This window comes from Panthera pardus, unplaced genomic scaffold (genome assembly GCF_024362965.1).
Source record: "Panthera pardus isolate Hobbes unplaced genomic scaffold, ASM2436296v1 HiC_scaffold_8, whole genome shotgun sequence".
In the NCBI taxonomy this organism is placed as follows: domain Eukaryota; kingdom Metazoa; phylum Chordata; class Mammalia; order Carnivora; family Felidae; genus Panthera; species Panthera pardus.
Genome location: NW_026527013.1, coordinates 62,011,309 through 62,036,940, shown reverse-complemented (window position 1 = coordinate 62,036,940; position 25,632 = coordinate 62,011,309). Strand labels below are relative to the sequence as shown.

Sequence of the window (25,632 nt, the reverse complement as noted above, 5' to 3'; positions counted from 1 at the left end):
CCATTAACTACACTGTCAGCTGCGGGATTTTCCTAGCTCCCTTTTGTCAGCTTGAGGAAGTTTTTTCTATGCTTTGTCTGTTGAGATTTATTTTGTTTGCTTTGGTTTTGTTTTACCGTGAAAGGGTATTGGGTATTATCAAATACTTTTCCTGAGTCTGTTGAGATGACCATGTGATCTTGGTTTTTTATTCTATTGATATGATTTATTACATTAATTGCTGTTAGGATGTTGGAATGACCTTGCATTCCTGAGATAAATCCCACTTAGTCAAAGTGCAGGATGATTTCAATCGTTAATATTTTCATATGTTGCCAGGTTTAGCTTACTAGTGTTTGGTTGCGGATTTTGTGTCCATTGTCTTTTAAGATAATATGAAATTGGATACTGAGTTCACAGGTCATTCCTGGGGGCTTGGCAGAGGGTGGAGGGAGAGACCCAAATGGAAGAGCAGGAAAGGGGACTGACGGGAGGGGTCTGGGAGGCTCTGGGGGCAGGCCAGACTGTAGAGGGTGGGGGTTGAGATAGGGAGACTCTGCCTTTTCCCACAGCCAAGGGAGGGGGCCTCCCAGGAGACAGGGTGGAGGCAGCCAAGAGGCCAGGTGGGACCCATGGGGGTGGGTGAGATATGGAAGGAAGAGTGTGCAGGGCAGAATCAGGAAAAGCAAGTGAGGAATAGTTGATGGAACAAGGGATCCAAGGAGCAGAAAAGCCCCACATGCTCAGGACCCAGCCATCCACACCGAAGGGGCCAACAGGGTGCCCACCTGAGACAGTGAAGCCCCAAAGACCCTGCAGATGACGGGGACAGCACAAGACAGAGGCAGCAGGGGAGGAGGGGAAATGAAGGAAGTATTGGTGTCCCTCATGTAGATGGGGGAACCCTGGCCTGCTCACAGAGGCAGGGAAGGGGCAGATCATCAGAGGTCAGGCCCCAGGAGGTGAGTGGGGGAAGGGCAGACCTGCCAGCAGCAGACAGGGATCCTGAACCACCAAAGCTGTGTGAGGAGGGGTGAGTGACAGGGACTTCAGAAACAAAGGAGGTACATCCAACCAGTGTCTACGGCAGTCGCAGTGTCCCTGGGTGCAGTATTTGTCCCGACCAGGTCGGCCCGTGCAAGTGTGTCTGACTGCGCAGACAATCTTAACTCTGAGTAACACCACCACGCGCAGCTCTGGTCACACGATCAGCACCGAACTCTCCCTGCAAACTGACGCTCGCTCAGATCTGTGTGTACAGACCGAGTCCTGTCTCGGCACGGCTCAACCACCCCCGTTAGGTCACCTGAAAACAATCACTGACACACGTTTCAGCTCTGCACTTTCCAGGCTGTATTTATTTCCCCTGCTCCGTAGAGGCAGGAGCAGGGAGCTCGGAGGAGTTACAAGTATTTACACCCAGCGACGTGAACGTGTCTCGTGATATACAAATCCACACGGCGGAGTGACCGTGTAGAAGGATACATGTACATGGAATAAATACACAGCTTTAAATGTCAGCAACACGTGTGCTCATATACACATACACACACGGAGAGGGAAGTGTGTCGTTTCTAGAGTATAAATATGCTACGTACTTAAATATTTCTGCAGGGGCGGGGGTGCGGGGGACGGACGACAGCACAGCTGCTGGCAGCTCTATCTGCTAAAATACTGACTGCAGTTGGGGTCGCCTCTGACCTCCACGGACCCTGGGATCTTCTCCCTGCTCCATGGGTAGACACACCAGCAGAGCCCCGGCTCATCATCCAGCGACGTCTCGCACTGCAGAGGCAGGACACGTGAGGTGCACGGTCAGGGGTGGCCCCCGTGAAGCTGGTGGGGGAGGGGCTTCGCCAGCACCACGGCTGAGCGCCTGGCCACGGGCACGCCAGCTCGCCGTGGCCACGACCGTAACCGAGGGCTCACCCAACACCCTCCTGCCCAGCTCTCCCTGTAAAATGGAGACCGAGGCCGAGTGTGCAGTCGACGAGGACGTCACGCGTGTGCGGAAGGGTACGGTGTGTGCACGGCTGTCTGCTCTGTGGCCCCAACAGTGGGGTCGCTGAGCCCAGGAGTACATCCCGTGGGTGGCTGCCATCCCCTCGGACTCCCGGGCAAATTCCTCATCAGGAAAGCTCTGCCTCGTCCTCAGTTTCCCCTGGCTACACCCCCAGAGCCTGTGTTTCACTGAGTCCTAAAGAGCCCCTGAAAATGAAGTGTAGGCTTGGTTTTGATCTCATGGATTATGTGGCAAGCTGGAGGATGCTACTGTATTTAACCAAGTTCGTGGTTTCCCGTTGTGGGGAGAAAGGCAGGAAGCCATGTCCAAGGGGACACCCTCTCTCCTAAGTCCAGCTTCCTCCTGTGTTATAGATGAGACAGACCTGGAGCCTGAGGGGCCTGTCCCCCACCTGCTCAGGCTTGACCCAGAGCCCCTGGCCGAGCGCAGGGTCCCCCACTGGCCGTGACCACTGAGCTGGTCTTCAGGCTCCCGGGATCTGGCCGCCCCTAGTCCCAAGGGGTGGCTCTTTACTTAATGTGGTCGGTTATGGGGCTTTACGGTGCATATTTGGGACTGGCACCCTCCCTGGCGAGGAAAGCGGGATTTTGCAGGGATGCCCCGGCAGGGACGGTCCCCACGAGGATAGCCCTTGGCAAGGCGCGCACCTGTCTGCTGTGATAGAATCCGTTCTTGCTGCAGTTGGGCAGATAGAATCTGTAAAGCTGTCCTGACGACTGCTGTTCCTCGTTCAGACGGCCCAGCACCTCGTGGAGATCCCGATGGCAGGGCCCCTGGAAGATCAAGAAAGTGGACTGACGGGAGGGGTCTGGGAGGCTCTGGGGGCAGGCCAGAGCTGCCCCCCAACCCGTCGGAGGAGGAGGCTGGCGTCTCTCTGAGCTGTAAAGATGAAGGATGGGGTGCCCTCCCTGAACGCAGGCCACACAGCTGCAGGGAGACAGAAGCTCCCCCACCCTCGCGGCCTCTCCCCTACCCCTCTGCTCTGTGGGGGCTCCACAGCTCTTCCCACAGCACAGAGTTCTGGATTATGAACACCTTTCCTCTATTTCATTATTTCACAGAAGCCAGATCAAACGAGGATTAAGCCATCCGCCTGGCACTTGGAGGTAAGACGGCACTTTTCTTCACACTCCATCACTTCCAGATGAGACCCTGAAGCATCAGGGAAATGGGTCAGAACCTCTGCTTTTCTGGGTGTGCCTGGTGGCCAGAGCAATGTTCTCGCTCTTTTCCACAAACCAGCTCTTCGCGCCAACTCTGGTTCTTGGTCGCCCTCCCGTGGCAGAATTGGAAATGGCCGTCGAATCGGATGGGACCCGGCAGTTTGAGTTTAGCGGGGACAGAGTTTCCGCGTGGGAAGATACACGTTCTCAAGGGGGACGGCGGCAGAACCACACTTTAATGTGGCCAGAGTCATAAATTTTATGTTATGCGCATCTGACCACCATTTTTAAACGTGGACGGGGCATAAAGTCCTGTGCTGAGCTCCAGGGCCCGGGGCCAGACGCCGCAGCCGAAGCCACCTGGCAGGCTTCTCTGCTCAAAGTCTTTGCAGGAAAAGCCAGACAAAGCTACTGTGGGCAGCGTCTACCCACCTTGGGAAGGAAAGCGCTGATTCCTGGGGCCCCACGGAGCCCACCTGCCCTACTGGACACCCGCCCGGGCCTCACCTTCCACGTGTCGACCTGAGTCCCGCTGTTCATGTAATTACTGATGGCGTTCCAGAGAATGTGCATGTCGTCATCAGAAGGGGCCATCAGGTGGAAATTCTCCAGGAGCTCCTCCTGGGTCATGTCTGCACTCTCGGAGGACGACATCACATCTGAAAGATTCAGCACCCGGACCCGTGAGCGCTCCCCGAGCACCTTGCCTGCTCCCTCGAGTGTATCCAGGTGGGGACCCCAAGGGTGATCAAACTTTTTTTTTTTTACATTTATTCATTTTTGAGACACAGAGAGACAGAGCACAACCAGGGGAGGGGCAGAGAGAGAGAGAGGGAGACAGAATCCAAAGCAGGCTCCAGGCTCCCAGCCATCAGCACAGAGCCCAACACGGGGCTCAAACCCACAGACCAGGAGATCATGACCTGAGCCGAAGTCGGACGCTTAACAGACTGAGCCCCCCAGGTGCCCCTTGCCCACTTCCTCTTTAAAGATGCATCAGACAGTTTCCAGGAAATGTGACGACCCAACAGCAATTCTGTGCTTTGGGGGTCTGGCAAGGGCCTCCTGGGTTTTTGCTCCTAAAGCAGCTGGTGGGGGAAGCCACTGGCTTTCCTGCAGGGCCCCTGGGGACCCAACTCCTTTGAGGACCATTGAGGTGACTCCATTTTACTGATTCTGAAGTTGGAGAACCAGCAGAAAAACGGGGTCCCTCCTCGGAAGGGTCACGCACCCTAGTGAATTCCTACCAGAGTACGGGACTGCGGGAGTCCTCGGAGAGTCACAGAGGACGTGCGTCTGCCTGCCTGCCGATGGGGAGGTGGGGACAGGGGGTAGAGGAAGGGGTGTTTCCTCTGCTTCCCACTACAAATAAATCGCTGCTAAATTCAGGAAAGGTCTGATTGTCCTTGGAGGCGACATACACATCAAACACTGTTTTTCTATGGTGGTGAACGTAGCGAGGTTTACAGCCTGCGTTCACATTATGTTCTGTAAACACTGGGAAAGCACAGTCTGCACAGGAGTCCCTTACAAAGGACATTCCGAACCCTCCCCGGGGGTCCGGCAGGAGGGATCCCCACGCCAGGCCTCCCCAGAGGCTCCAGGCCCTGGAAAGGAGGGCCGGCCACCCTCCCCCCAGCTCTCCCACGGGGCTGTGGGGGCCCTCCGCCTCTCCTCCCCTTTCCTGGGGGAAGGACCCGGTGGTGGGGCTCATCTGGGTGACGGAAGATCCTCTCCCCTTCGAGCTCCGGCCTCGGGCCGCTTTGCTCCCGACCGGCCACTCCTTCGGTGGAGCCCCTGCCCCTGTCCACCCTCCCTAATCTGTCTTGTGGGAGGACGGGGGGGGGGGGGGGGGGGCACCCCTGCAGGGGCGTCTGTCATACCTGTGTCACCACCGGTGGGCACGCAGGTGCCCTGGCCGCGGATGAGGGCTTGCAGGGGCCGCTGCTCCCCTGGCAGCGCCCGGCAGCTGAGCCCGCTGGCACAGCGCGCACTGGCCACGCCACAGGCGGTGCCCTCGGGCAGCGTGCACAAGGAGCAGCAGCCGCAGTTGGCGGGCCGGGCGCTCTCGGTGCAGGAGTCAGGCACGGGCGGGCAGAGCGCCAGCTTCTCAGGCGAGCAGGGCGCACACTGCCAAGGCTGGGGGGCCCCGGCAGTCGCGCTGAGCCGGGTGGCCAGCAGGAGCAGAAGCGGCCAGGCGCAGGCAGCGGGGGCCCCAGGCATCATCGGGCAGCTGTGGCGGACGGACAGACGCTGGCGCTGGCTGTGGGCGGTGGGGGCGCGGTGGCCGGTGCTCGTGCTCGGTGCTCCCTGGGAGCCGCATGCACCTTATGAAGGGTGCGGGACGGCCCCGCCTCAGCCGGTAGTTAATGATTGCCAGTGCTGCGTGCTTAGGGCTGACGTTCAAAATAAGTTTGGAAAAAAAAGTTTGTTTTGCTCGTGCGCCCAAGGCCCTGCGCAAACCGTGGGTGGAGAGAGGGTTACCGGTCCAGGTTTCCAGCCGTGTTTGTCCTGTTGTTACTGTTCTGACCTGGAGAAAAGTGCAATTGTAACCAGGAGCCCACGGCCAGCGCTTGCTTTGTTCATGGGCATCCCCCTGCCCGCCAAGCAGCGTGGTCGTCCGCAGACCCGAGGGGAGCAGAAGTCAGGAGCTGCGCGAGGCCAGCCCATCTGCCAGTTTTCAAACGGGGAAACCAAGGCCCAGGGAGAGGGAGGGAGGAGCCCTGGGCAGTTTTTAGGACGAAGCCCGTAACTACTTCTCCGTCTGCAGGAAGGCCTCCAGTCCCACGGCCTGCACTCATCACAGCCTTTCCCCTGAGGGAGGCTGGGAGGGAAGGGACATTCCCCCAGGGCTGGTGCCACCCTCCTCCCCAGGGTCACCTCAGCCCCCAGAGACCGCTCACTGGTTTCCAGAAGGGACCAGGACTCAGAGCCTGCGAAGAAACAGGGCCAGGGCTGCAGAAAGGAGCCCAGACCCCGGGCTTCCTGACTCCCACGCAGACCAAATTTTTATCCAGCCTTGATTAACGAGTCTTTTTCTTTAGTGAAAACTGCCATTTCTTGGCTATCCTCTGAGGTTGCAAGGAAAAAACGTCATTGTACCTTTAAAGGCAGTGAGAAGTGGGCCCGCCCGTCCCCAGGACCAGCAGGTGGACACCAGGTCCCCGGAAACTAGGCGGCTGTTAACAACAAGGGGGCAGCTCGACATTCACACATAGAGAAATTCCCAAGACCAGTGAAGTTTTATAAGTTAAGAATAATTTCCCCCGGACAGTACAGAATATGCAATGTCTGTATAAAAAAGGCAATATGAATAGAGACATGTCTCTGTGACTCTAAATTCACGGAAAGGGGGGGAAGAACAGGTAAGACACCGGGATCAGTGCCTGCCTTGGTGGGGACGGGTGAGAGATCAGGTCCCTGAGGGACTGGCCTCCCCTGTGCACACTCTTACCCTTCTGGATTTACGTTACTAGTGAATACGACACCATTTCACACAGTCAGACACTTGCATATCCTTCGCATCATCAACCTCAAGAGTAACCAAATCACAGTTAACCTACCGGCTCCCCCTGCAGCTACTGGGCCGGGCCTGGGGCCTGGCGTAAGCACCCTCGTCTTTGCTCTGCTGTATCCCTGGCCACGGCTCCAGCTACAATCAAAACAAGGTCGGCGGAAATCACCACAGTTACAAGTTCAAGGTCGTGTTTGTCATTATTTTTACAGAGCAAAGTTCAGCGTCTGGGTGAGGAGCCAACCGATGCTTTCGACTACCTGAATGCTAGTTTTCATGTGGTTTCCTCAATGATTCCATTCCCTCAAGAAGAACTTGTGCTCTGAATTTTCTCTGACTTGCCCCCCTCAGAATCTGTGGGGTCCACCTGAGATGGTCCCTTAAAGACATATGTGAAAGAGAAGGCAGTCTGATACACGTTCAGGGCCCGCCTACTGTGTGTGGGCCAGTGCCAGCCCTGGACAGTGCACCCTGTTGTGCACTTGCCCGGTGAGGCCCCCACCCCCACCCCTGGTCTCGCTCGTCCAACACGTAGTGGAAGTTCCTCTCTGTGTAGGTTGATTTCCCAAATGTCAATTGCCACTCCTTGCCTCAGAGGAGTAGTAAGAAACCAAACGGCCACCAAACCCAGAGAGAATCTCTCCTCTTCTCTGGCCACAACAACACAAGTGGGGCAGGTCCTCCTAGAGGCCTCAGGGGCCACCTGTCTGTCTGTCCTGTGGGTGGCTGCTCTTGTCAGGGGTCTGAGCCTGTCTGTGAATCCCAGGTCCTCCTGCCCCCCATGGGCGTCACGGCTCTGGCCGGCCTTCCACGCCCCCAAGTCCATGCCACCGTGACTTCTGTGACTCCCGGTCAGAGGCCACTTTGCCCAGTCACCCCTACTGGAGAGAGGGGGTGCAGGGTGGGCCAATAGGGAGCCCCTATCGTGTTATGCATGTCTTACGCCCTCGAGGCCTTATCTGCCTCCCCTAATCCCTGATCCCTCCAGCAGCCACCTCTCCCAGCACCTCCCAGCACCTGTCTTGAGTGTCCATCTAGCAACCTGTCCTTCCCCCAGCAGAGAACACGAAGAGGGGGGGCCGTCCTCGCAGTCCGCGCAGGCATGGGGCCAGGCGCGGAGGACGGGCTAGCCGATCACCACGCGCAGCCTGGCAGGAGGGATGCCCCGTGAGGGCTGATGACAGGCTGGTCCTTGACATGACTGCTTTCCTGGAGAGTCCAGAGCGGGGCGGTCAAGAGCAGGAGAGAGGGCACCGAGCCATGCATGGGCACTTCCCACAGAAGGTGCCACCCCAGGCAGGTCTCGGAGGAGAAGCAGGGCCTCCCCAACAGTAGAGTAGGTGAGGCAGGGACCAGAAAGAGGGCCGTGTGCTCAGGAGACCCAGGGGTCTCCTGCCCAGAAGCTAGAAAGACAGCAGGTGGAACAGGAGACAAAGGCCCTAAATATTGTGCGACAGGCTCAGGTCCTGTTGTTAAGGCCCAGAGCCACCAGGGGAGGGTCTAAGCAGGGCCAGGAGTGCTGGTCAGAAGAGAGCTCCAGAAAGATCCAGGGCAGCAGGCCCAGAGACCAGAGACCAGCACTGAGACCCTCCTTCTCATGTCCCTTTAGGCTGGGCGCCCTGCCCCTCTGACCAGTGACTACTGGACCCAGGAGCCACGGAGCCGGGAGAGCAGGGGCAGGGGGAGTGGGGATCAGGGTTTCCTATAGACCCACTGTATGCAACTGGAGCCAAGCCATGCTCACCAGCATTGCCAGAGGACCCTCCCTGGGATCTCACCATCTGGGGTGAAGCCCACTGTGGCCCCATCACAGCCTGTGGGCATCCAACGTCAGGGAGGGTCACAAACTCCACATTCAGCGGTAATCGGGGTGTATCTGCGGGGGCAGAGTGGAAAGGCAGCCTGGGGGTACACACGGGAAGCATTCTGTGCCAAACACGTTACATCCACCAGGCAAGAAAGAACTTCAGCCTCGTGGAGTCCCAGCCACAGGGGGATGCCATGGCACCTCCCGGGAGACAGTCTCCACCTCCACAGGGCAGGAAACCGCTGCTCCAGGTTGAGAAAAGCAGAGCGGGTGGCCAGCGCCCCCAGGCAGACGGGACGTGAAGGGCCTGGGCTGCACGCATGGTCTTCGCCAGTCCCTTCTGGGCGCTGCCAGCCTATCGGCCTCTAGCCGCGGGAGCTGTGGGAACAGGTGTCAGCTGCTGCGTCCGGGACTCGGGGCACAGCCTCTGGGCAGGTCGGGGAAGCTCCGGGCCTCCCAGCAGGACTGTCTGCGCTGGCACCTAGGATTTCCACATCCTGGCCCACTGTGCTACCTTCCTGGGCCTCGGTCTCCCCACCTGTGAGGGGGCACTGTGAGCCCTGAAAAAAGGGGCGGGGGCCCCCACCCTGAGCTGCAGCGTGGGACCCCACAGGGGTAGGGGCATCGCCAGATGATGAAACCACACAGACTCTTCCGTCACCCAGGTCGGCCTCCACACCGCATGCCATTTACTCACCAGCAGCCGGAAAATTGGGCAATCCGAGCTCACAAAAACAATGCGGGGTCAAGGGCACAGTGAAACTCCCAACAGGCGGGACCGCGTCATCCAGAGGCCCCTCGCAGGGAAGTTGTTTTTAACCTGCGGGGGGAAGAAAACAAAAAGATGTTCCCGACCAACACCGGGGATGATGTAAATCCGTGCAAGCCCCCCGGCGATGCCCTGTCCCCCGAGTGTGAAGGCACCGTCCTGACACGGAGGCACACCCACTCCCCGCTAATCAAGGTGGGGATGTAGCCTTGCTCCTGTCACATCCACATAGCCCAGATCCTGGACACAGGCTCCCACTGGCACACCCGAGGCCAGTGCCCCAGGGGCCCCGGGAAAGGACAGGGCTTTCCTGGGCGATGGAGGGCACCCAACCCGCGTGCACAACCCGTGGGCCATCGGGGTACCAAGTGCAGGTACGTGCGCGGTGCCCAAACATTCCTTCCAGTGACCTGCTCCTGAACGTGCGACCCAAGTGTCAGGGCCTGGAGCAGCCTCACAGCACCCCGGGCCTGGGTGGAGACACACATTCCCAGCCCCTGGGACATTGACTTGGGGGACCCCGAGCTCCAGCTTGAGCCTCGGGCTTAGGAACCCCCTCCGCTCTCGCTGCAAGCGGCCTGCGAGAACCCGAGGGTGCCGCTGGGGTGGGGGGTGACGAACAGGGGTGCAGCAGGCAGGTGGGTGGGCTGCGCAGCACGGCGCAGGAGCTGACAGACCCCCAGCTTGTCCCGGGGCCGCCCGCCCCCTCCCCCCCGCAGGCGGACTCCCAGGGGGCACTAGTGCCCTTCACAGCGTGAACCTGGGGCCCTGAGCGGCTGTCCGCAGGGAGTGTTCGGGGAGCACTGGCGGTGATGTCCTGCATCTCTGGATCAGAAGTGTCCGCGACTCTGCGAGGAGAGAACGCTGCACAGACCGGCCCGGGGCCTCCTGGGGGGGGGGGGGGGGGCCGGGGAGGGGGGGAGGGGGGGGCGGGGGAGGGGGGGGGAGGGGGGGCGGGGGGAGGGGGGGGGGAGGGGGCGGGGTCCCCGCTCTGAGCCCTGGCCTGGGGCTGCGCTCTGCACCCAGTCACCTGACGGGTCCACACCATGTCGGACCCCCCCCAACCCGGAGGACCCGTCTACGGGCGGGGGACCTCTCCCACCCGCGGGGCAGCAACAACGTGGGCACCGGTGCGGCCAGGCCTGGGGGGACACGGCTCCGCCAGCGGGGCGACCTGCTCACAGGAAGAGGGCCGCGTGCAGAGGGGAGGATCGTGGGCAGAGGGGAGGATCACGAGCAGGGCGTGAAGCCGCTGCTGTGTTACAGTCTAGTGCATCACGTGGGGGCGTCCCCCCATCACACAGCGGATGTCAGGGCGTCTCCGCCACACCACGGCGCGGACGTCACGGGGGCGTCTCCCCTACGTCACAGGGCGGACCCCATGGGGGCGTCTACCCCACGTCACGGCGCGGACGTCAGGGAAGTGTCTTCCCTGCGTCCCAGCACGGACGTGGTGTTCTCCCGCATGGGGGTACTGTCACCCTGGTCACGCTGTGCACGCCACGAGTGGCATCCCGTGCTGGTCCCCACTTAGTGTTAATGGCGTCTCTGGGCGATTCTAACAGGTGCTCACTTCTACCTCCTTGTGCTAACTTGCGTCCCCAGATGACGTGCGATGTGGAGCAATTTTCATGGGCTTGGTTGCTATCTGTTTGTCTTCTTTGGGGATGTGACCACGGCCTTTGGCCATTTATTAATCAGGTTGTTTGTTTTCTTGTTTTTGAGTTTTAAGAGTTCTTGTAACATTTTAGGTAACAGTCCTTTATCAGATTCATCGTTTGTAAATATTTTCTCCTGGTCTTTGGCTTTTCTTCTCATTCTCTTTGCATTTTCTTTCATAGGTCAGAAGTTTTCAATTTTATTGAAGTCCAGCTTCTACATTTTTTCTTTCATGGATCACGCATTTGGTAGTGAAAAGCTCGTCACCATACCCAAGGTGATCTGGGTGTTCCCCGTGTCATCTTCTAAGGGTTGATAGCTTTTCATTTTAAACTTAAGTCTAGGGGCGCCTGGGTGGCTCAGTCGGTTACACGTCCGACTCCAGCCCGGGTCATGATCTCGCGGTCTGTGAGTTCAAGCCCCGCGTGGGGCTCTGTGCTGACAGCTCAGAGCCTGGAACCTGCTTCTGATTCCGTGTCTCCCTCTCTTTCTGCCCCTCCCCTACTCATGCTCTGTCTCTCTCTGTCTCAGAAATAAATAAACATTAAAAAAAAAAATTAAAAAAAAAAACTTAAGTCTAAGATCCATTTGACTTAATTTTTGAGAAAGGTGTAAGGTCTGTGTCTAGGTTCATATTTTTGCATGTGGACATCCAGTTTTTCCAGTGCCATTTATTAAAAGAATCTGTCTCTGTGTTGTATTATCTTTGCTCCTTCATCTAAGACCAATGGACTGTGTTTACTGTGGTTCTATTTCTGGGCTCTCTAAACTGTTCCATTGTTCTGTTTGTCAATTAATTCAGCAGCACCCCTCTCTCTGCTCTAGATGCATATGTTACAATTACTGTAGCATTGCCATAGAGTCTTGAAGTTAGGCAGTGCCAGTCCTCTCTCTGTTCTTCAATATTGTGTCGGCTATTCTGGGTCTTTTGCCTCTTTTTTTAAACTTTAGAATCAGTTTATCAGTATCTACAACATAACTTACAACAACTTTGATTGGGATTGCATCAAATCTGTAGATTGAGTTGGGAGGAACTGACATCTTGAAAATATTGAGTGTTTCTATCCATGAACATGGGATGCCTATTCTCCATTTAGTCATTTGATACCATCCATCAGAGTTTTGTAGTTTTTTCATACAGATCTTGTACATGTTTTGTAATATTTATACATAGGTGTTTCATTTTGGGGGTGCTAAAGTAAATGGTGGCTTTTTAATTTCACATTCCACTTAATCATTGCTGGTCTATTCAAAAAGGATTGACTGTATCCTGCAACCTTGCTTTGATCACTTAATAGTTCCAGGAGTTTTTTCATTGAACCTTTTTGTCATCTGCAAAGAAGATTTTATTTATTCCTTCCCAATTAGTATACATTTTATTGCCTTGCCTTGCCTTATTGCTTCAGCTAGTAGTCCCAGTGTGATGTTAAAAAGCATTGATGAGAGGGGACATCCTTGCCTTGTTTTGATCTCAGTGGGAAAGCTTTGAGATTCTCACCATTGACTGTGTTTTAACTTAGGTGTGTTTTTTTTTTTAATTTGAGAGAGAGCAAGTGGGGAAGACGGATGGGAGGGAGGGAGAGAGGGAGAGAGAGGGAGAATCTTAAGTAGGCTCCATGCTCAGCTCAGAGCACAATGCAGGGCTTAATCCAACAACCCTGGAATCATGACCTGATCCAAAATCAAGAGTCAGACACTCAACCAACAGAACCACCCAGGTGCCCCTTAGTTTAGGTTTTTATAGGTATTCTTTATCAAGTTGAGGAATTTCTCCTTTTTTTGTATTTTACTGAGTTTGTATCATAAATGGGTATTGGATTTTGTCAAATTCTTTTTCTGCCTCTACTGATACAATGATATTTTTTTCGCCTGATGCAATGGGTTACCTTAGATGATTTTCAAACCTTTTTATTTTGTTTTATTTTATTTATTTAGAGAGAGGGCATGCACGCAAGAAGGGGAGGGACAGAGAGAGAGATGGAGATGGAGACAGAGAATCACAAGCAGGCTCCATGCTGTCAGCACAAAGCCCGACATGGAGCTCAAACTCACGAACCCGTGAGATCATGACCTGGGCCAAAATTAAGAGTCAGACACTTAACCGACTGAGCCACCCAAGTGCCCCAGATGATTTCAAATCTTGAACCAGCCTGCACATCTGGAGTAAATCCCACTTAGTCATGACATATAATTCTTTTTATACATTGTTTTATTTGCTAGTATTTTTAAAGGAATTTTTCATCTGTGTTCAAGAAAGATCTTGTAATGTCTTCATCTGTCTTTGGTATTATGGTAATGCTGGCCTCAAAGAATGGGTCAAGAATTATTTTCTCTGCTTATATTTTCTGGTAGAGATGGTGAATTGGTATAATTTCTTTTTTAAATGTTCAGTGGGATTCACCAGTGAACCTGGTACTTTCCATTTTAGAAGGCATTCTGACAGTTTTGTTTTTTTTTTACACATTTGAATAGTTTCAAAGCAGTGTTTGGGATATGATATTTTGCACTTACTTGATTACTAATGAAGTTTACAGGGTTGTTTTTTTTTTTCTTTTCTGTGTTGTTTTACAAAAAGTATTAGTCATTAGCCTCTAATTTATACCCTGGGGTCAAATGCAACTATAAGCATAGTGATTGCATAGAATCTGTCCAAGGAATATATGTGTTGGATATGGGATAGTAAAGTCCATGGGACACAGGACTAGATAGGAATGGGGCTTAGGAAGAAAGTTCATTGTACTCTGGGTCCTAGAGACAGGAGACACGGCATGCCACTCAGGGCCACCGGGAGGCACCAGCGTGATCAGGAGGAGGGGAGAGCCAAGCCCACGGTCCTTATCGGGGTTTCCACGGGAAAGGCAGGGCAGAGGAGGAAGAGTGGCTTAGGCGTGGCTACCTTGAATAATTCCAGAGGGCTGTAGGGTGTCCCCAGTTACCTGGCACCTGGCCCTGGAGTGACGAAGCCAGAGAGAATCGTCCCCTGGGCCGCGCGTCCAGATGGAGGAGGAGGTGTGGCTCTGGGACGCCTAGTTCCCGTATGGAAGGCAAGCTCCCAGCTGGATCCTTTTCCATCTCCAAGGATCGGCTAGCCCCAGGCAGGCGGGGAGCCTCTCCCCAGCCAGAAAGACACCAGAACATCATAACATACAGAAAATACAAATATATATCCAGCGCAGAAGCCACAGTCACTCAGGGTGCTGGAGTTCTGAAAGCCCCAAGCCAGGTGGAAAGGAAAGGCCGGCGGGTACCGTGGACGCAGCTGCTGTCGTTGCCGAGTTTACCGCCTGCCGGGCGCTGCTGGGGGGCAGGGGGTTCCCTGCACACGGTCAGCAAGCCCAGCGCGCCGTGCTCACTGACCCAGGCTGTCTGCATGTCTTGTCCAAAGCCCACAGCTTCAAAGTGACAAGAGCCAGGCTCTGAGCCGGACTGTCCGACACCAAGAGCATTATTTGCACCTGTGATGAAGGTCTCGGTGTGGCGGGCCAGTGGGCACGTGTGCGTCTACAGCTTGGATTTGAGTCACACCTGAATTCAGCCTCAGCACAGCGAGAGGTGTCCAATTCCGGGCACCACACAAGGAATGTGCTGGGCCCTTGGTGGGGACCTCCACGGACTGGCCCGGACCCCCACGCTTCTCCTCAGAGGGCTGCCCGGTGCGGCAACAAAGGGCACTGGTGACAGGTGACACCCGTGTGCCAGACTAACATGACCCTAGACATACTCTGTGGATTTCAAAATTGTTTTTGGTCACAAACACAAACAGAAGAGCCTTACGCTGCACTCAGAGCACTGCCCAAGTGCCAGGGGGTCAGGGCACCCTGGGGTTAGAGGTCAAGGCACCCTTGGGAGCCAGGAGGACAGGGGCCACTTGGCCTGACACGGTGAGGAGACATCAGGACACTGGGATGTCAAGGCAGCCCCACTTGGTTCACTCCAGGACTTTGAACAAACTCTTCCCCTTGGTGGCCCTCACTTTCCCCATCGGGAAAAGGATGGACTGTACAGGGGGAGGTTTTTAAAAATTATTACTAATTATATGTCATGGTTACATAAAAATGAAATGGATTTCAGTGATGTTAAAATTCACCCATCATCCATTTCCATGAATCCACAAGACCGTGAATCTTTCTCAGTTTCTGCAAGGCTGACCTGGTGTGTAGATGAACTATGGCAGAGGCTGTTCAGGTGGGCCCCTAGCCTCTTGTCTGCACCCCTCCCCTCAGTCCCACTCCCAGAAATGCCTGGGGGGGTGGAGGGGGTAGGGGGGGGTGGGGTGGGCTGGGGTAGGGTAGAGGAGGTAGGAGGTGGAGTGGAGGGGGGAGGAGGGAGGGGGGTAAGAGGTGAGGTGGGCTGGGGTGGAGGGGGTGGAATGAGGATGGAAGGGGGTGGGGGTGGGGTAGGGGAGTGGGATGGAAGGAGTAGGGGGAGGGGTTGGGGGGTGGGGTGGGTGGAGGAGGTAGGGGGGATGGGGTGGGGTGGGGGGAGTTCCCAGCAGGGGGTACCAGATGGGGTGGGGGTGGTGGAGGTGGTGGAGGGGCAGGAGGGAGCTCTCAGCAGGGGGAATGGGGTGGGGTGGGATGGGGTGGAAGGGTTAGGGGGGGCACTCCTGGCAGGGGGCTAGCACAGGCCCCAGGAGCTGCCCTGATGCCAGTCCCGGAGCCGCCAGGGCCCATCTGACAGCCGGTGCCCCTTTGTCCCGCAGGGTTCTGACAACCACCCAGCGCTCCGCTCCCTAGCTCGGGACGCAGGGACACGGACCTTGCCGTGGGTGCCAGGGCGGAGTGACGGTGTCCCCTCTCTAGCTCACTGTGACAGGCAGGTAGACCACCCGGCGCCAGGCGCGCTCGCGGGGCTCAGGTTCCGGCGTCCACGGCCCCGCGGCCCTGACCTCTTCGGGCCAGAAGCGCACACAGGTGCGTGGAACGGACCAGGTGGACACCCTCAGGGCTCGGCCCGCCCGCGCTCCTCCCTGCGCCTGCGCCGCCACGGGCCCAGGTGGAGGCGGCGCGCAGGTGGGGTCCCGCCCGCGGGTACTTCTGGGACCGGGCTCGTGGGCTCGCGGCTGCAGCGGCTGTGTCCTCGCCGAGGCGGGATGGAGTCTGGGGCGCAGGTAGGCCGTTATGGGGGGCGCTGGCGGCGGGGCGGGTCAGAGTCACCGCGCATCCCCTGATGTGGGGCGCCCTGCGCTCAGACCCGAGGCGCCTTCACCTGACACATCAGACAGGTGCCGGGTCCTGCACCTCCGCCCCTCCCCCAGCCCGTCAGGGAGGCCGGGTCAGTCGGTGTCCGCCCCGCGGGGAGCCTGTGCGACGCCCGTTCCGCGTGCGCACGGAAAAGCGGGGTGCCGGGCTGGGAGGGGTCCCCGGGGGAAGTTAGAGCCTGCCCTCCAGAGCCCTGTGCTGTGTCTGGGAGGGGACCCCTCGGACACTCCCCAGGCCGGTCTGGGCGGCTGCTCCGAGTCTCCCCGAGTCTCTGCTCACCTGGTTCCCTCTCCAGACAAGCGGGGACCTTTCTCCTGTCCTTGCCCATCTTCATTTGCAGCTAGGTAATGTCTTCCCGTGGTGTCGGGGTAAGGGACTAAACAGGTATGGGTGTCCCCTCAGCCTTCCCCAGCCCCCACCACAGGCTAAGGATGTTTTTATGTTTTACTAGAATGTTACATTTGTAGTTTTCCTCAGTTTGGGGGGGGGGGGAGGGTGGGGAGGAGCCTGTACCCAAAGCATAGGGACCTTTTCTTATCAGTGCATGAGAAAAACGTGTGTGCGTGCGTGTGTGTGTGTGTGTGTGTGTGTGTGTGTGTGTGTGTCCGTGTGTCTGTCCGTCCATCCATCCATCCATCCATCCATCCACCCACCCACCCACCTGCTCAGGGTCTTTGCATGTTTGTTAGGTTTTGGTTTTTTCCTGAGTCTGAGGAGCATTAACCTCTCATTTACCTTTCACGGGAGGTGTGGGCTGTGTGTTTTCACTGAGTACATTGCCGGTTTGTCTTTGCAGAAGTTTCAAATGTATTTATTTTAACGTATTTTCCTTTATGGCTTCTGTGTTGTGAGCTATCATTTGAAAGCCTTACTTCTGACAAGATTTACAGAGAAATCACCCATATTTCTCTCCAGTGCTTTTATAGTTCTGTTTGTTTGTTTGTTAACATTGGCCATGGAGAAAAGAGGCAGGACCGAAATAAAACAAAAGTGTTCACGTGGGGGTCTCAGAATTGTAGTTTGGGAACAGCCCAAATCATGTCCCCCTGGGGACAGAACTCAGGGTTTTTTTAAGACAATGGGGAATGTTGGTCTATGTCAGTTTTGATTGGTGTTGGCCGCAGAAAAGTCAGATTGGCTGAACAGAATTGTTTCTAAGTCTCTCACCAAGCAAAGTCCATTATGGTAGTAGGTTGCAGGGTCTTGGGGTGAGTCCTTGGAGTTTATGGAGGTTGGCACAGTTCAAAGTTCATGGTTGCACCATGAGAATTGAGTGTGAGCCGCCCCCGCCCCATGGCCTCCTGGCTCCCTCTAAACACCCTTGACATAAGCGACCCCATTTCATTGCCCCTCTCACAAAATTTACCCCTTCTATCCATTTGGAATTTATCCTGGTGGAGGATCTAACAATCCAATTTGTTTCAGATTTTTCAAAATTATTCTGTTTTATTTCTAGTAACCTGTGAATTTTTAAAGAGTATAATACTCAGTCCCTTGTCATTTATTTTCATGTGGGGTACAAGGTAGAGGCGTGGCTTTGCTATTTTTTTGTTTTCCTAAGTGACCAACCCAGCAGAACAACGACATGCAGTGGAAAAAACTCCCTTCCCTGCTCATTTGAAGCCCAGCTCTCCGGGCAGTATTCCCACATGTGTGTCTAGATCATTTGCGTTGCCCGTGTATCGCTACAGACACACGCTTCTTTCTGTAAGCTGTCAGCATCACAGCATTGTCTAATCAAAAATGTATCAAATTGTTCTTATGGAGAAGCCTATCGACATTTGGTCGTTTATTGGCTCAGTTTGCTTTCCTGAACAGGCTAGTTCGAAGTAACTTCTGCTAATGAGAAAATGTGTCCCCATTCCCCTGTAGTGTCTTTTTAGCAGAAGCCCCGGTCTGTGCTCACACCCCACGTGTGCCCTGAGCCTTGGTCCCTGTAAAAAGTAGCATGGCCTAGCATTTCCCTTTACAAGCACCAATTGCCTTCATGGGACTTGGATCGTTTCTTTCTCTTTGATCTACCAGGGGCTACAAAAATACATAAATAAAATGTGGGCTTGCCTCAATGACTTGTTTATTTCCGTTTCTCCATACGTCTCTGTGGATTTTGCTCTGTGTTGATGCTACGGTATGTGTTGCAAAGGTAATTCCAGAAGGAAAACATTTTGGCTTTTGTTTCCTATCACACTGTGGGGCTGTCTTGGGTCTTTTTCCACGCATTCGGCCTTTTCCAGCGATGACATCAGAGGCACTGCCTGTGTTTACTTGGTTCCTCCCTGCCTGGCCTTTCTTGTCATCCTGCTTTGGATCTTTCAGAAGCCTTCTGTCTCCCACACAGCTTCACATACGCACCGCAGCTGGACGTGTTTTCGAACCCAACGCCAGCCTGCTGGCAGGCGAGCGTATTCTGTTTGCCTTTTGCTGCCAGGGCAAGGGTGCCTGGACTTCGACTACCAAAGAAGATGTGCACGTGGAACATAGGTGGCGAGGAAATGAAAAGGCGTTTGCCCCCGCTGGTTGTTAAAGCCCGCGCCGCTGGGAGACAGCGCCGTTCACCTATTAGAAAGCCGCAGAAGGTGTCAGGAGTGGACAGCCCCAGGTCCTGGGAGGTTGCGGAGCCCCTAGAATTCTCCCATGCACCCACGCCACCCGACGACGGGGCAGTTGCATTGAGAGACCGCTGACTCATTCTCTGGAGCAAATCCAGTTCGGGCTGTTTGAGTTCACGTTAATCAATTTCTAAAGCTTTTGCTAAAGGAAACAAGGTGCCAGGAGCAGCCCAGGAGCTACACAGTTGAAGCTCTGCAACCGGCCCCCTCCCAGGAGGGCACTCCAGCCTGGCTTTCTGACTCAGGGGCTGGTGGGGGGGGGGGGTGCCTCCTGCGGGCATACATGGAGCCAGACCTGTTTTCTGTTTCCAGCTGGGCTTGTGCCTCCCCGAGCCACCCAGTGATGATGCGCTCACCTCCTAGGAATGCTCTGATTGCTCCCTGAGGTCAGATTTTGAATGCCCGGCACCTTCCACTGAGCACGTTTCTGCAAGACCCAACCCCTCCCCCCACACTGCTTGCAGACTGTCTCCTGCCCTGGCCTGGCTCTCAGCCCCTGTGGGAAATTCAGACACCTAACTCTGTTCTCACAGCATCTATGCCGTGTGTCTCATTCAGAGAGTCGGGGACGTGGAATATCATCGGTGATTTCACACACCCTTGTGTATCAGGATTCCATTTATGACACAAGAACTTCTTTGCGTTCGGGACACATATTCCGTGGTTTTATTCTTTGTTACAAATCGCTAACAGGGCAGGACCAGAGAGAGGTTGAAATTGGGACTTTCTAGTTTTCCTTGTTTCTCTGTTTGACTTCAACCAGGACGGCCAGACTGCAACCCCACGGGAGACCCCAGGGCCCTGGCCCACAGAAACAGACCGCCAACATCTCCCTTGAGCCGCTCAGTGCCGGTGTGATTTGTTAGACAGCAAACCGAAGGCTGCTGTGCGGTCTCCCTCCCCCGCAGCATCCTGAAAGAGACAGCGGGAGCATCTGCGCTTTCTTCCAGGACAAGTTTAGCCCTTGACCAGTTCCACATCGTTAAAATGCTTTTCAGCTCTGCCTCCCCCCAGTCCCTAACCAATCACTCCCCTTCATGCACACATCACAGCGGGAATTCAAGGACCACAAAGTGGCAGTGTGGTACGCCGGCCGCTGGCGCTGTTCGCGCCCTGTGTGGAAGCCGGTGGACATGCCGCTGCCACGCCTATGGTGCCAGCAGGCTTTCCAGAACATCGGGCGTCATTTCGTCTTGGAGATTTTATACACTTGCTCTTTTGAAAGAGTTCTGCTTCCTCCTGTACCCTGTGCGACAGCCACTTTCTTAATGGTTTGGGGCAGCACTGTCAGCAATGGACTCTATCACTGGAAACTGCTCTTCCCACCACCGAAAACACACGTGGGACGTCCTGCCAAGGGGGATCCAGCTTGGAGATGAATAGTGACTGACGCTGCAGCGAACAAGGCAGTGCTGTCACTTCTTCAGGGTTTTGTATTCCTTCCCTTTGGCTACGTGCCTGGGGGTGCAATTGCTGGGTCGTCGGTAGTTCTGGTAACCTTCTGAGGAAACTCCACACTGCTTTCTATAGTGGCTGCACCAGTTTGCATTCCCACCAGCAGTGCACGAGGGCTCCCCTTTCTCTGCATCCTCACCAACACCTGTTGTTTATGTTGTTAATTTTAGCTTCATTGACAGGTGTGAGGTGATGTCTCATCATGGCTTTGACTTGAGTCTCCCTGATGATGAGTGACACTGAGCATCTTTTCATGCATCTGTTGGCCATCTGGATGTCTTCTTTGGAGAAGTGTCTGTTCGTGTCTGTTGCCCATTTTTAATTGGATGATTTGTTTTTTTTTTTTCTCTCAAGTTGTGTCTCTCAAGTATGCCTCACATACTTTGGAGATTATTCCTTTATTGGATTTGTAGTCCACTGATACTCTTCCCCACTCCATACGTGGGATTGGACTTCACTTTGAACATGACCTAGCATGGTAGTAGATTGGCTAGATGCAGTACGGTGCTAATTAACAGCACGAATTGATATGTATTGAAAAGACACATGAGAACTGCTTACAAAAAACAAAACTGCTCAATCTGTCACATAGTTTTGATGTGACAGCTTTGCTTTTTTTTTTATGTTTATTCATTTTGAGAAAGAGACAGAGTGGGGGAGGGACAGAGAGAGAGGGAGACAGAGGATCCAAAGTGGGCTCTGTGCTGACAGCAGAGAGCCCAGTGTGGGGCCTGAACTCCTGAATCATGAGATCATGACCTGAGCTGAAGTCAGATGCTCAACCAACTGAGCCCCACAGGTGCCCGAAGTGACAGCTTTTCAAGGAGCACTGTGCAGACCATGGCTTTATAATGATGATAAAACTATTTGCTGAGTACAGTGTGTTAGCATCTAGAAAAAGCCGTGAGCACAGGAGTGTGAGGGGTTCCACCAAGGCTTTGTTCTGGAGGAAGAACCAGCCCTGACAAAGCCACTGCTGCAGGCCGGGGTCTCAGGACCCAGGATGGGGACGCTCTGTGTCCCCCTACCCTGCACACCTGCCTGATGCATGCACCTCCGCCCAGACTCCTGCTCCTTTATGTTGAGTGTAAATGTTAAGATGAATTCACTGATGACGTTTTTGCAGTTTTCTCCTGAAAACAAGTGTCTTTACGTGAAAACCGTCTGTTTTCCGGTTCTATCATTAAAACCATTCTGACTGGGGTTTGGTTTTGACCAAACAGCAGACCAGGCGGAGCCGGAGGAGTGCGGCCCGCCCTGCGCTGGGGTCTGTCTCTGGGCGGCGCACTACCCAACCAGGGGCACAGGCCCAGGAGGAGGGTGTGCCCTCAGAGGCTCGCTGCCGTGACCTTGTAGAGAAACGACCTCCGTGCTCGTTTCCACAGGTGTCTGGGCTGAAGTCCACCGCAGAAGATGAGGGTCCTTCTTCAGTGATGAGTCAGCTGTCCCCGAGGAAACGTCCCGAAGCATAGCACCCCCCCGGGATGCCACGCCCAGCCCTGCACAGGAGGCCACCGGGCCGTGTCCCCTACCGCCCGGAAGGGAGCCCCGTGGCTGAGTCCCCGCTGCCCGAAAGCCTTTCCTGGAGCACCATGGCCACCCTCCGGAACCTGCAGCTCTCTACCGTCTGGCCGGCACCCACCTCCGACCCCTGGGATCCCGAGGAAGATCCTCTTACACCCGCCTCGGTCACTCGGAGGCAGCAACAGGCAGAGTCCCGGGGAGCACGGAGCCGGTCTCCACACTTGAGGTTGCCTGGGGTCCCCAACACCTCGGGGAAGAGAAGGAGGGACCCAAAGGAGCTGGCGGCTGTGGTAGGATTGTCCTGACCCCAACCCTGTCCCTGTGCCCCTGACCCTGTCTCTGTGCCCCTTTGTCCCTTACTGTGTCCCCACCCTGACCCCAACCCTGTCCCCGACTGTGTCCCTGACCTGACCATGTCCCTGTGTCCCCACCCTGACCCCAACCCTGTCCCCAACTGTGTCCCCGACCTGACCCTAACCATGCCCCTGTGTCTCCGACCTGACCCCAACCCTGTCCCTGTGTCCCTGACGCTGTCTCTGTGCCCCTGACTTTGTCCCTTACCGTGTCCCCACCCTGACCCCAACCCTGTACCTGTGTCCCCGACCTGACCCTGTCCCCGACTGTGTCCCCACCCTGACCCCAACCCTGTCCCTGACTGTGTCCCCGACCTGACCCCAACCCTGTTCCTTACTGTGTCCCCGACCTGACCCCAACCATGCCCCTGTGTCCCTGACCTGACCCCAACCCTGTCCCTGTGTCCCTGACCCTGTCTCTGTGCCCTTTGTCACTTACTATGTCCTCAACCTGACCCCAACCCTGTCCCTGTGTCCCTGACCTGACCATGTCCCTGACCTGACCCCAACCCTGTCCCTGTGTCCCTGACATCCCTGTGTCCCCAACCCCTGTCCCTGACTGTGCCCTTAGCTGGACACTGGCCCTGTCCCGGCTTAGCCCCACCCCATCCCCACCTGGGGGCTCAGGGCCCATGGAGGTGGCTGTGACCTGAGAGAGGGTAGCTACCCTTCCCTCACTGCTAGACCTTTCTGATGTCCTGGGCCTGCCCCACCTGCTCTGAGGGGTCATGTGACCCCATGGGGAGCATCTGTACCCCCCAGTTCCCATCTGCTCCCCCAAACTCTTGAACACGCTGCCATAAATCCTGCTGGCCTTCTTAAGGTGGAGTGGGTGAGCTCCAGGAAGCTGTGGGCTCTTTCCTCATGGCTCAGTGCAGACCCGGGGCCTCCCCCCATGTTCCCCTGGCCCCCGGGGCCCCTTTCCTACTGTGAGCTCTGCTCCCTGGCCCACAGCAGCGTCACCCTCTCCTCTGACGCCCTTGTGGTTCTAGAAGGTTCTGAGAAGGGCACTGTGGGGCTTCGGCTGGCTCCAGCTGGCCTGTCCTGCTGACCAGAGGTGGGATGTGTCTGGTGGACAGTGGGCCTGTTGGTTCCCTGGGGGAAATCCCCACTCTGCCGCCCTCAAGGCCCTTGTCCCCCCCACATCTGCTGGAACTCAGGGGAAGTTGGGTGTGGGGTGGCCTGGGCAGTGGCTTTCTCCTCTTACCCCTCATCTGCCCTCGAGATGGGTGCCGGGATCCACCTTCTGAGGTCACCGTGGGATGCCTGGCCTCTCCCGCTGTCTCCTCTCTTTGGCCTTTCAAACCCCTGTGCTTGGCTCCGCTCATGTCTCTGGGGCGTTACTGGGGGAGGGGGAGCTTCCCTGGTGCCCCCGCCTGCCTTCTGTGGCCGCCTGGTTGCAGTTGGGAGCCCGGCCTCACAGGGCTGTGCGGAGCTCTACGCGTGTGTCCCTGCGGGCCAGTGGTCCTGCATGCTGCCAGGAGGGGCGTGAGCCTGGCCAGAATATTCTGGAGCTGACAAAGGGAAGGGGCCTGAGGGTCTCCCTGCGGGGCAGATATTGCGATGGTCACAGGTCCCCACCTGCCCCCAGAGATGGGGCAGCCCTCTCAGTGCAGACACAGAGCTCCCAGCTGCGCTGACTGCTCTGGCTGGTGGCCCCGCCCTCCGGTTCCACCATCTGCCCCCCTCCCTCAGCATGCCAGGGCACCAGCCTCTCCTGTTCCTTATTTACCCCCAGAGGGTTGTCACTATTGTTTACATTTTGAAGCAATTGGGAGGGCCTGCCATGGGGGCTGAGAACTTCCAGACTTGTCCTCTGTGGCCCAGCCCCAGCACACCCCCCATGTGGTCTGGCTCAGCTCCCCCGCCCCGGCTCTGCTTTCTAACAGCCTGAGCCCCCCTTGTTTAGAAGCAGGGCTCATCCTGTCCCCACCTCCCCCACTCCCCGACCCCCAGGTCAGGGGGCCTCCCTGCCGCAAGCCTGGACAGTCACCTGTCTGCCCCAGGCCGATGGTCCCACACAAGCCCAGCCGGCCCCCCAGCTACCCCTCTGCACCCTTGTCAGACCTGGCTCCCTGGTCCTTACCCACCCCTCCTGTCCCCACACCAGGATGCGGCCCTCTGGGCGGTTGGGGCACGTGGGAGCAGACGGACCGGGTGACCAGGGAACCCAGGGGGGCAGGGGTCTGCAGCCTGCATGGGCACCTGCTGGCCATATGAGGCTCGTCTCAAGCGACAGCCAGGGCTCCTGCAACGTAGGCCTTCTCAGGGACACCTCTCCCCCCACAGACAGAGCGCGTGAGGCAGTGGGAAGTCAGGCTGCTTCGGGACATCGAGGAGGCCACTCAGCACGAGCTCACCATCGAGGACGACTGCATTTTGGGGCCGGGCCAGGAAGCACTGTGTTCTGGGGGCTCCCGCGGCCAGCCCTCCATCCACCGACTGCAAACCCTGATCCTCGGGGCTCCCCCGGGCCTCACCTTGACCACTTCCCTCTCCACTGTGATGCTTGGGTTGGGTGGGGGGCAAGTTTAAGGCTCCCGTAACTCCGATCCCATGCAAGGCCCTCAGAAGCACCAACGGAGAGCAGGGGATGGAGGGAGCAGGTGCCCCTGCCCCCCGGGGGTTCCCCAGGGCCACCCAGGGACCAGGGAGCGTGGTGAGCTGCCCCCCCCCCCCAACACAGAGCTGGGGCCACACTCCCAGCAGGCTCAGGGTGCATTCCGGGGAAGTCAGACACCGCGACTCACCGGGAGGTGGTTCCAGTTCAGGCACTGGTTTTGTGGGGGTGGTGAGAATTTAACCCCCTACGGTAGTGCGTTCCTGGGGCTGGGGTCCCACCAAACAGATGGGGGGGTGCGGGCCCTCTGTCGAGAGGAGGGAGCGGGGTGCTTGGGGCCCTTCAATTAACACACAAAACCACATGGACCTCCCAGTCCAGACCATCTCGGGCACAGCTTTGCGGGATACTTCATGGTTATAAAAACAGAGCTCGATTTTATTCTTATAAATGTGTTCATCCCCATTTATTTTTGAGACACAGGGAGAGGGAGACACAGAATCTGAAGCAGCTCCAGGCTCCCAGCTGTCAGCCCAGAGCCCGATGCAGGGCTCGAACCAACGAACCGTGAGATCATGACCTGAGTGGAAGTTGGACACTTAACCGACTGAGCACCCCCCCGCACCCCTAAATTCTTTAAATCATCTGAATACAGTAGGGGTATCTCATTTGTGGGGTTTTTAAAAAGCAGGGATTTGAAATAGTGGCTAAGAACAGTGTGTAGCTAGGCTGGACGAGGATGGCGGCTCTGGCGTTTATTCTGAGTCGGGAACAATCCGGCATTTAACATGATGCTTTGAAATGTGGACACCTTCTAAACATGCACAGTATTCGGGGGCTTTCTGTGCCAGTCACAAATGTGTAGAGATGTGGAATACGGTGTTTTAAATCAACAAAAGGAAAAAGCATACAAAAAAACAATATTTAAAAGCATGATGGGAGAAACAAGTTCAAATATAGCAATAATCCTATTTTCTAAAGGGAGCTTAAATTTCCCAGTTAACAAAGAGGTTCTG

At 56.0% G+C, this 25,632-nt stretch overlaps 2 protein-coding genes across 3 annotated transcripts; one reads left to right on the top strand and one right to left on the bottom strand.

The window, feature by feature from the left end:
• Positions 1–1,308: 1,308 nt before the first annotated feature.
• IGFBP1 (insulin like growth factor binding protein 1) lies at positions 1,309–5,484 on the bottom strand. Its single transcript, XM_019450967.2, has 4 exons — positions 5,049–5,484; positions 3,673–3,824; positions 2,650–2,775; positions 1,309–1,764 (listed from the first exon to the last, which is right to left on the bottom strand). Exons 1-4 carry the CDS (start codon positions 5,389–5,391, stop codon positions 1,639–1,641), a joined length of 747 nt encoding a protein of 248 aa, XP_019306512.1. The 5' UTR covers positions 5,392–5,484; the 3' UTR covers positions 1,309–1,638.
• Positions 5,485–15,960: 10,476 nt separating this feature from the next.
• On the top strand, positions 15,961–25,081 carry CCDC201 (coiled-coil domain containing 201). 2 transcript variants are annotated; one of them, XM_019450966.2, is made up of 3 exons: positions 15,961–16,024; positions 21,565–21,993; positions 24,346–25,081. In XM_019450966.2, the coding sequence occupies exons 2-3, from the start codon at positions 21,664–21,666 to the stop codon at positions 24,589–24,591; spliced, it is 576 nt and encodes a 191-aa protein (XP_019306511.2). In that variant the 5' UTR covers positions 15,961–16,024; positions 21,565–21,663; the 3' UTR covers positions 24,592–25,081. The 2 variants fall into 2 exon arrangements, with proteins under 2 accessions (XP_019306511.2, XP_053754036.1); XM_053898061.1 differs by lacking the exon at positions 15,961–16,024 and having other exon boundaries at positions 21,436–21,993.
• Positions 25,082–25,632: the final 551 nt, after the last annotated feature.

Excerpts from the sequence above, each read along its gene's own strand:
- CCDC201 (XM_019450966.2), top strand. The coding sequence starts at position 21,664 with ATGCCACGCCCAGCCCTGCACAGGAGGCCACCGGGCCGTGTCCCCTAC. Across the intron at positions 21,994-24,345 it reads CAAAGGAGCTGGCGGCTGTG|ACAGAGCGCGTGAGGCAGTG; the intron begins GTAGGATTGTCC and ends CTCCCCCCACAG.
- IGFBP1 (XM_019450967.2), bottom strand. The coding sequence starts at position 5,391 with ATGATGCCTGGGGCCCCCGCTGCCTGCGCCTGGCCGCTTCTGCTCCTG. Across the intron at positions 3,825-5,048 it reads GCCCACCGGTGGTGACACAG|ATGTGATGTCGTCCTCCGAG; the intron begins GTATGACAGACG and ends TGAATCTTTCAG. Across the intron at positions 1,765-2,649 it reads GATTCTATCACAGCAGACAG|TGCGAGACGTCGCTGGATGA; the intron begins GTGCGCGCCTTG and ends CTGCCTCTGCAG.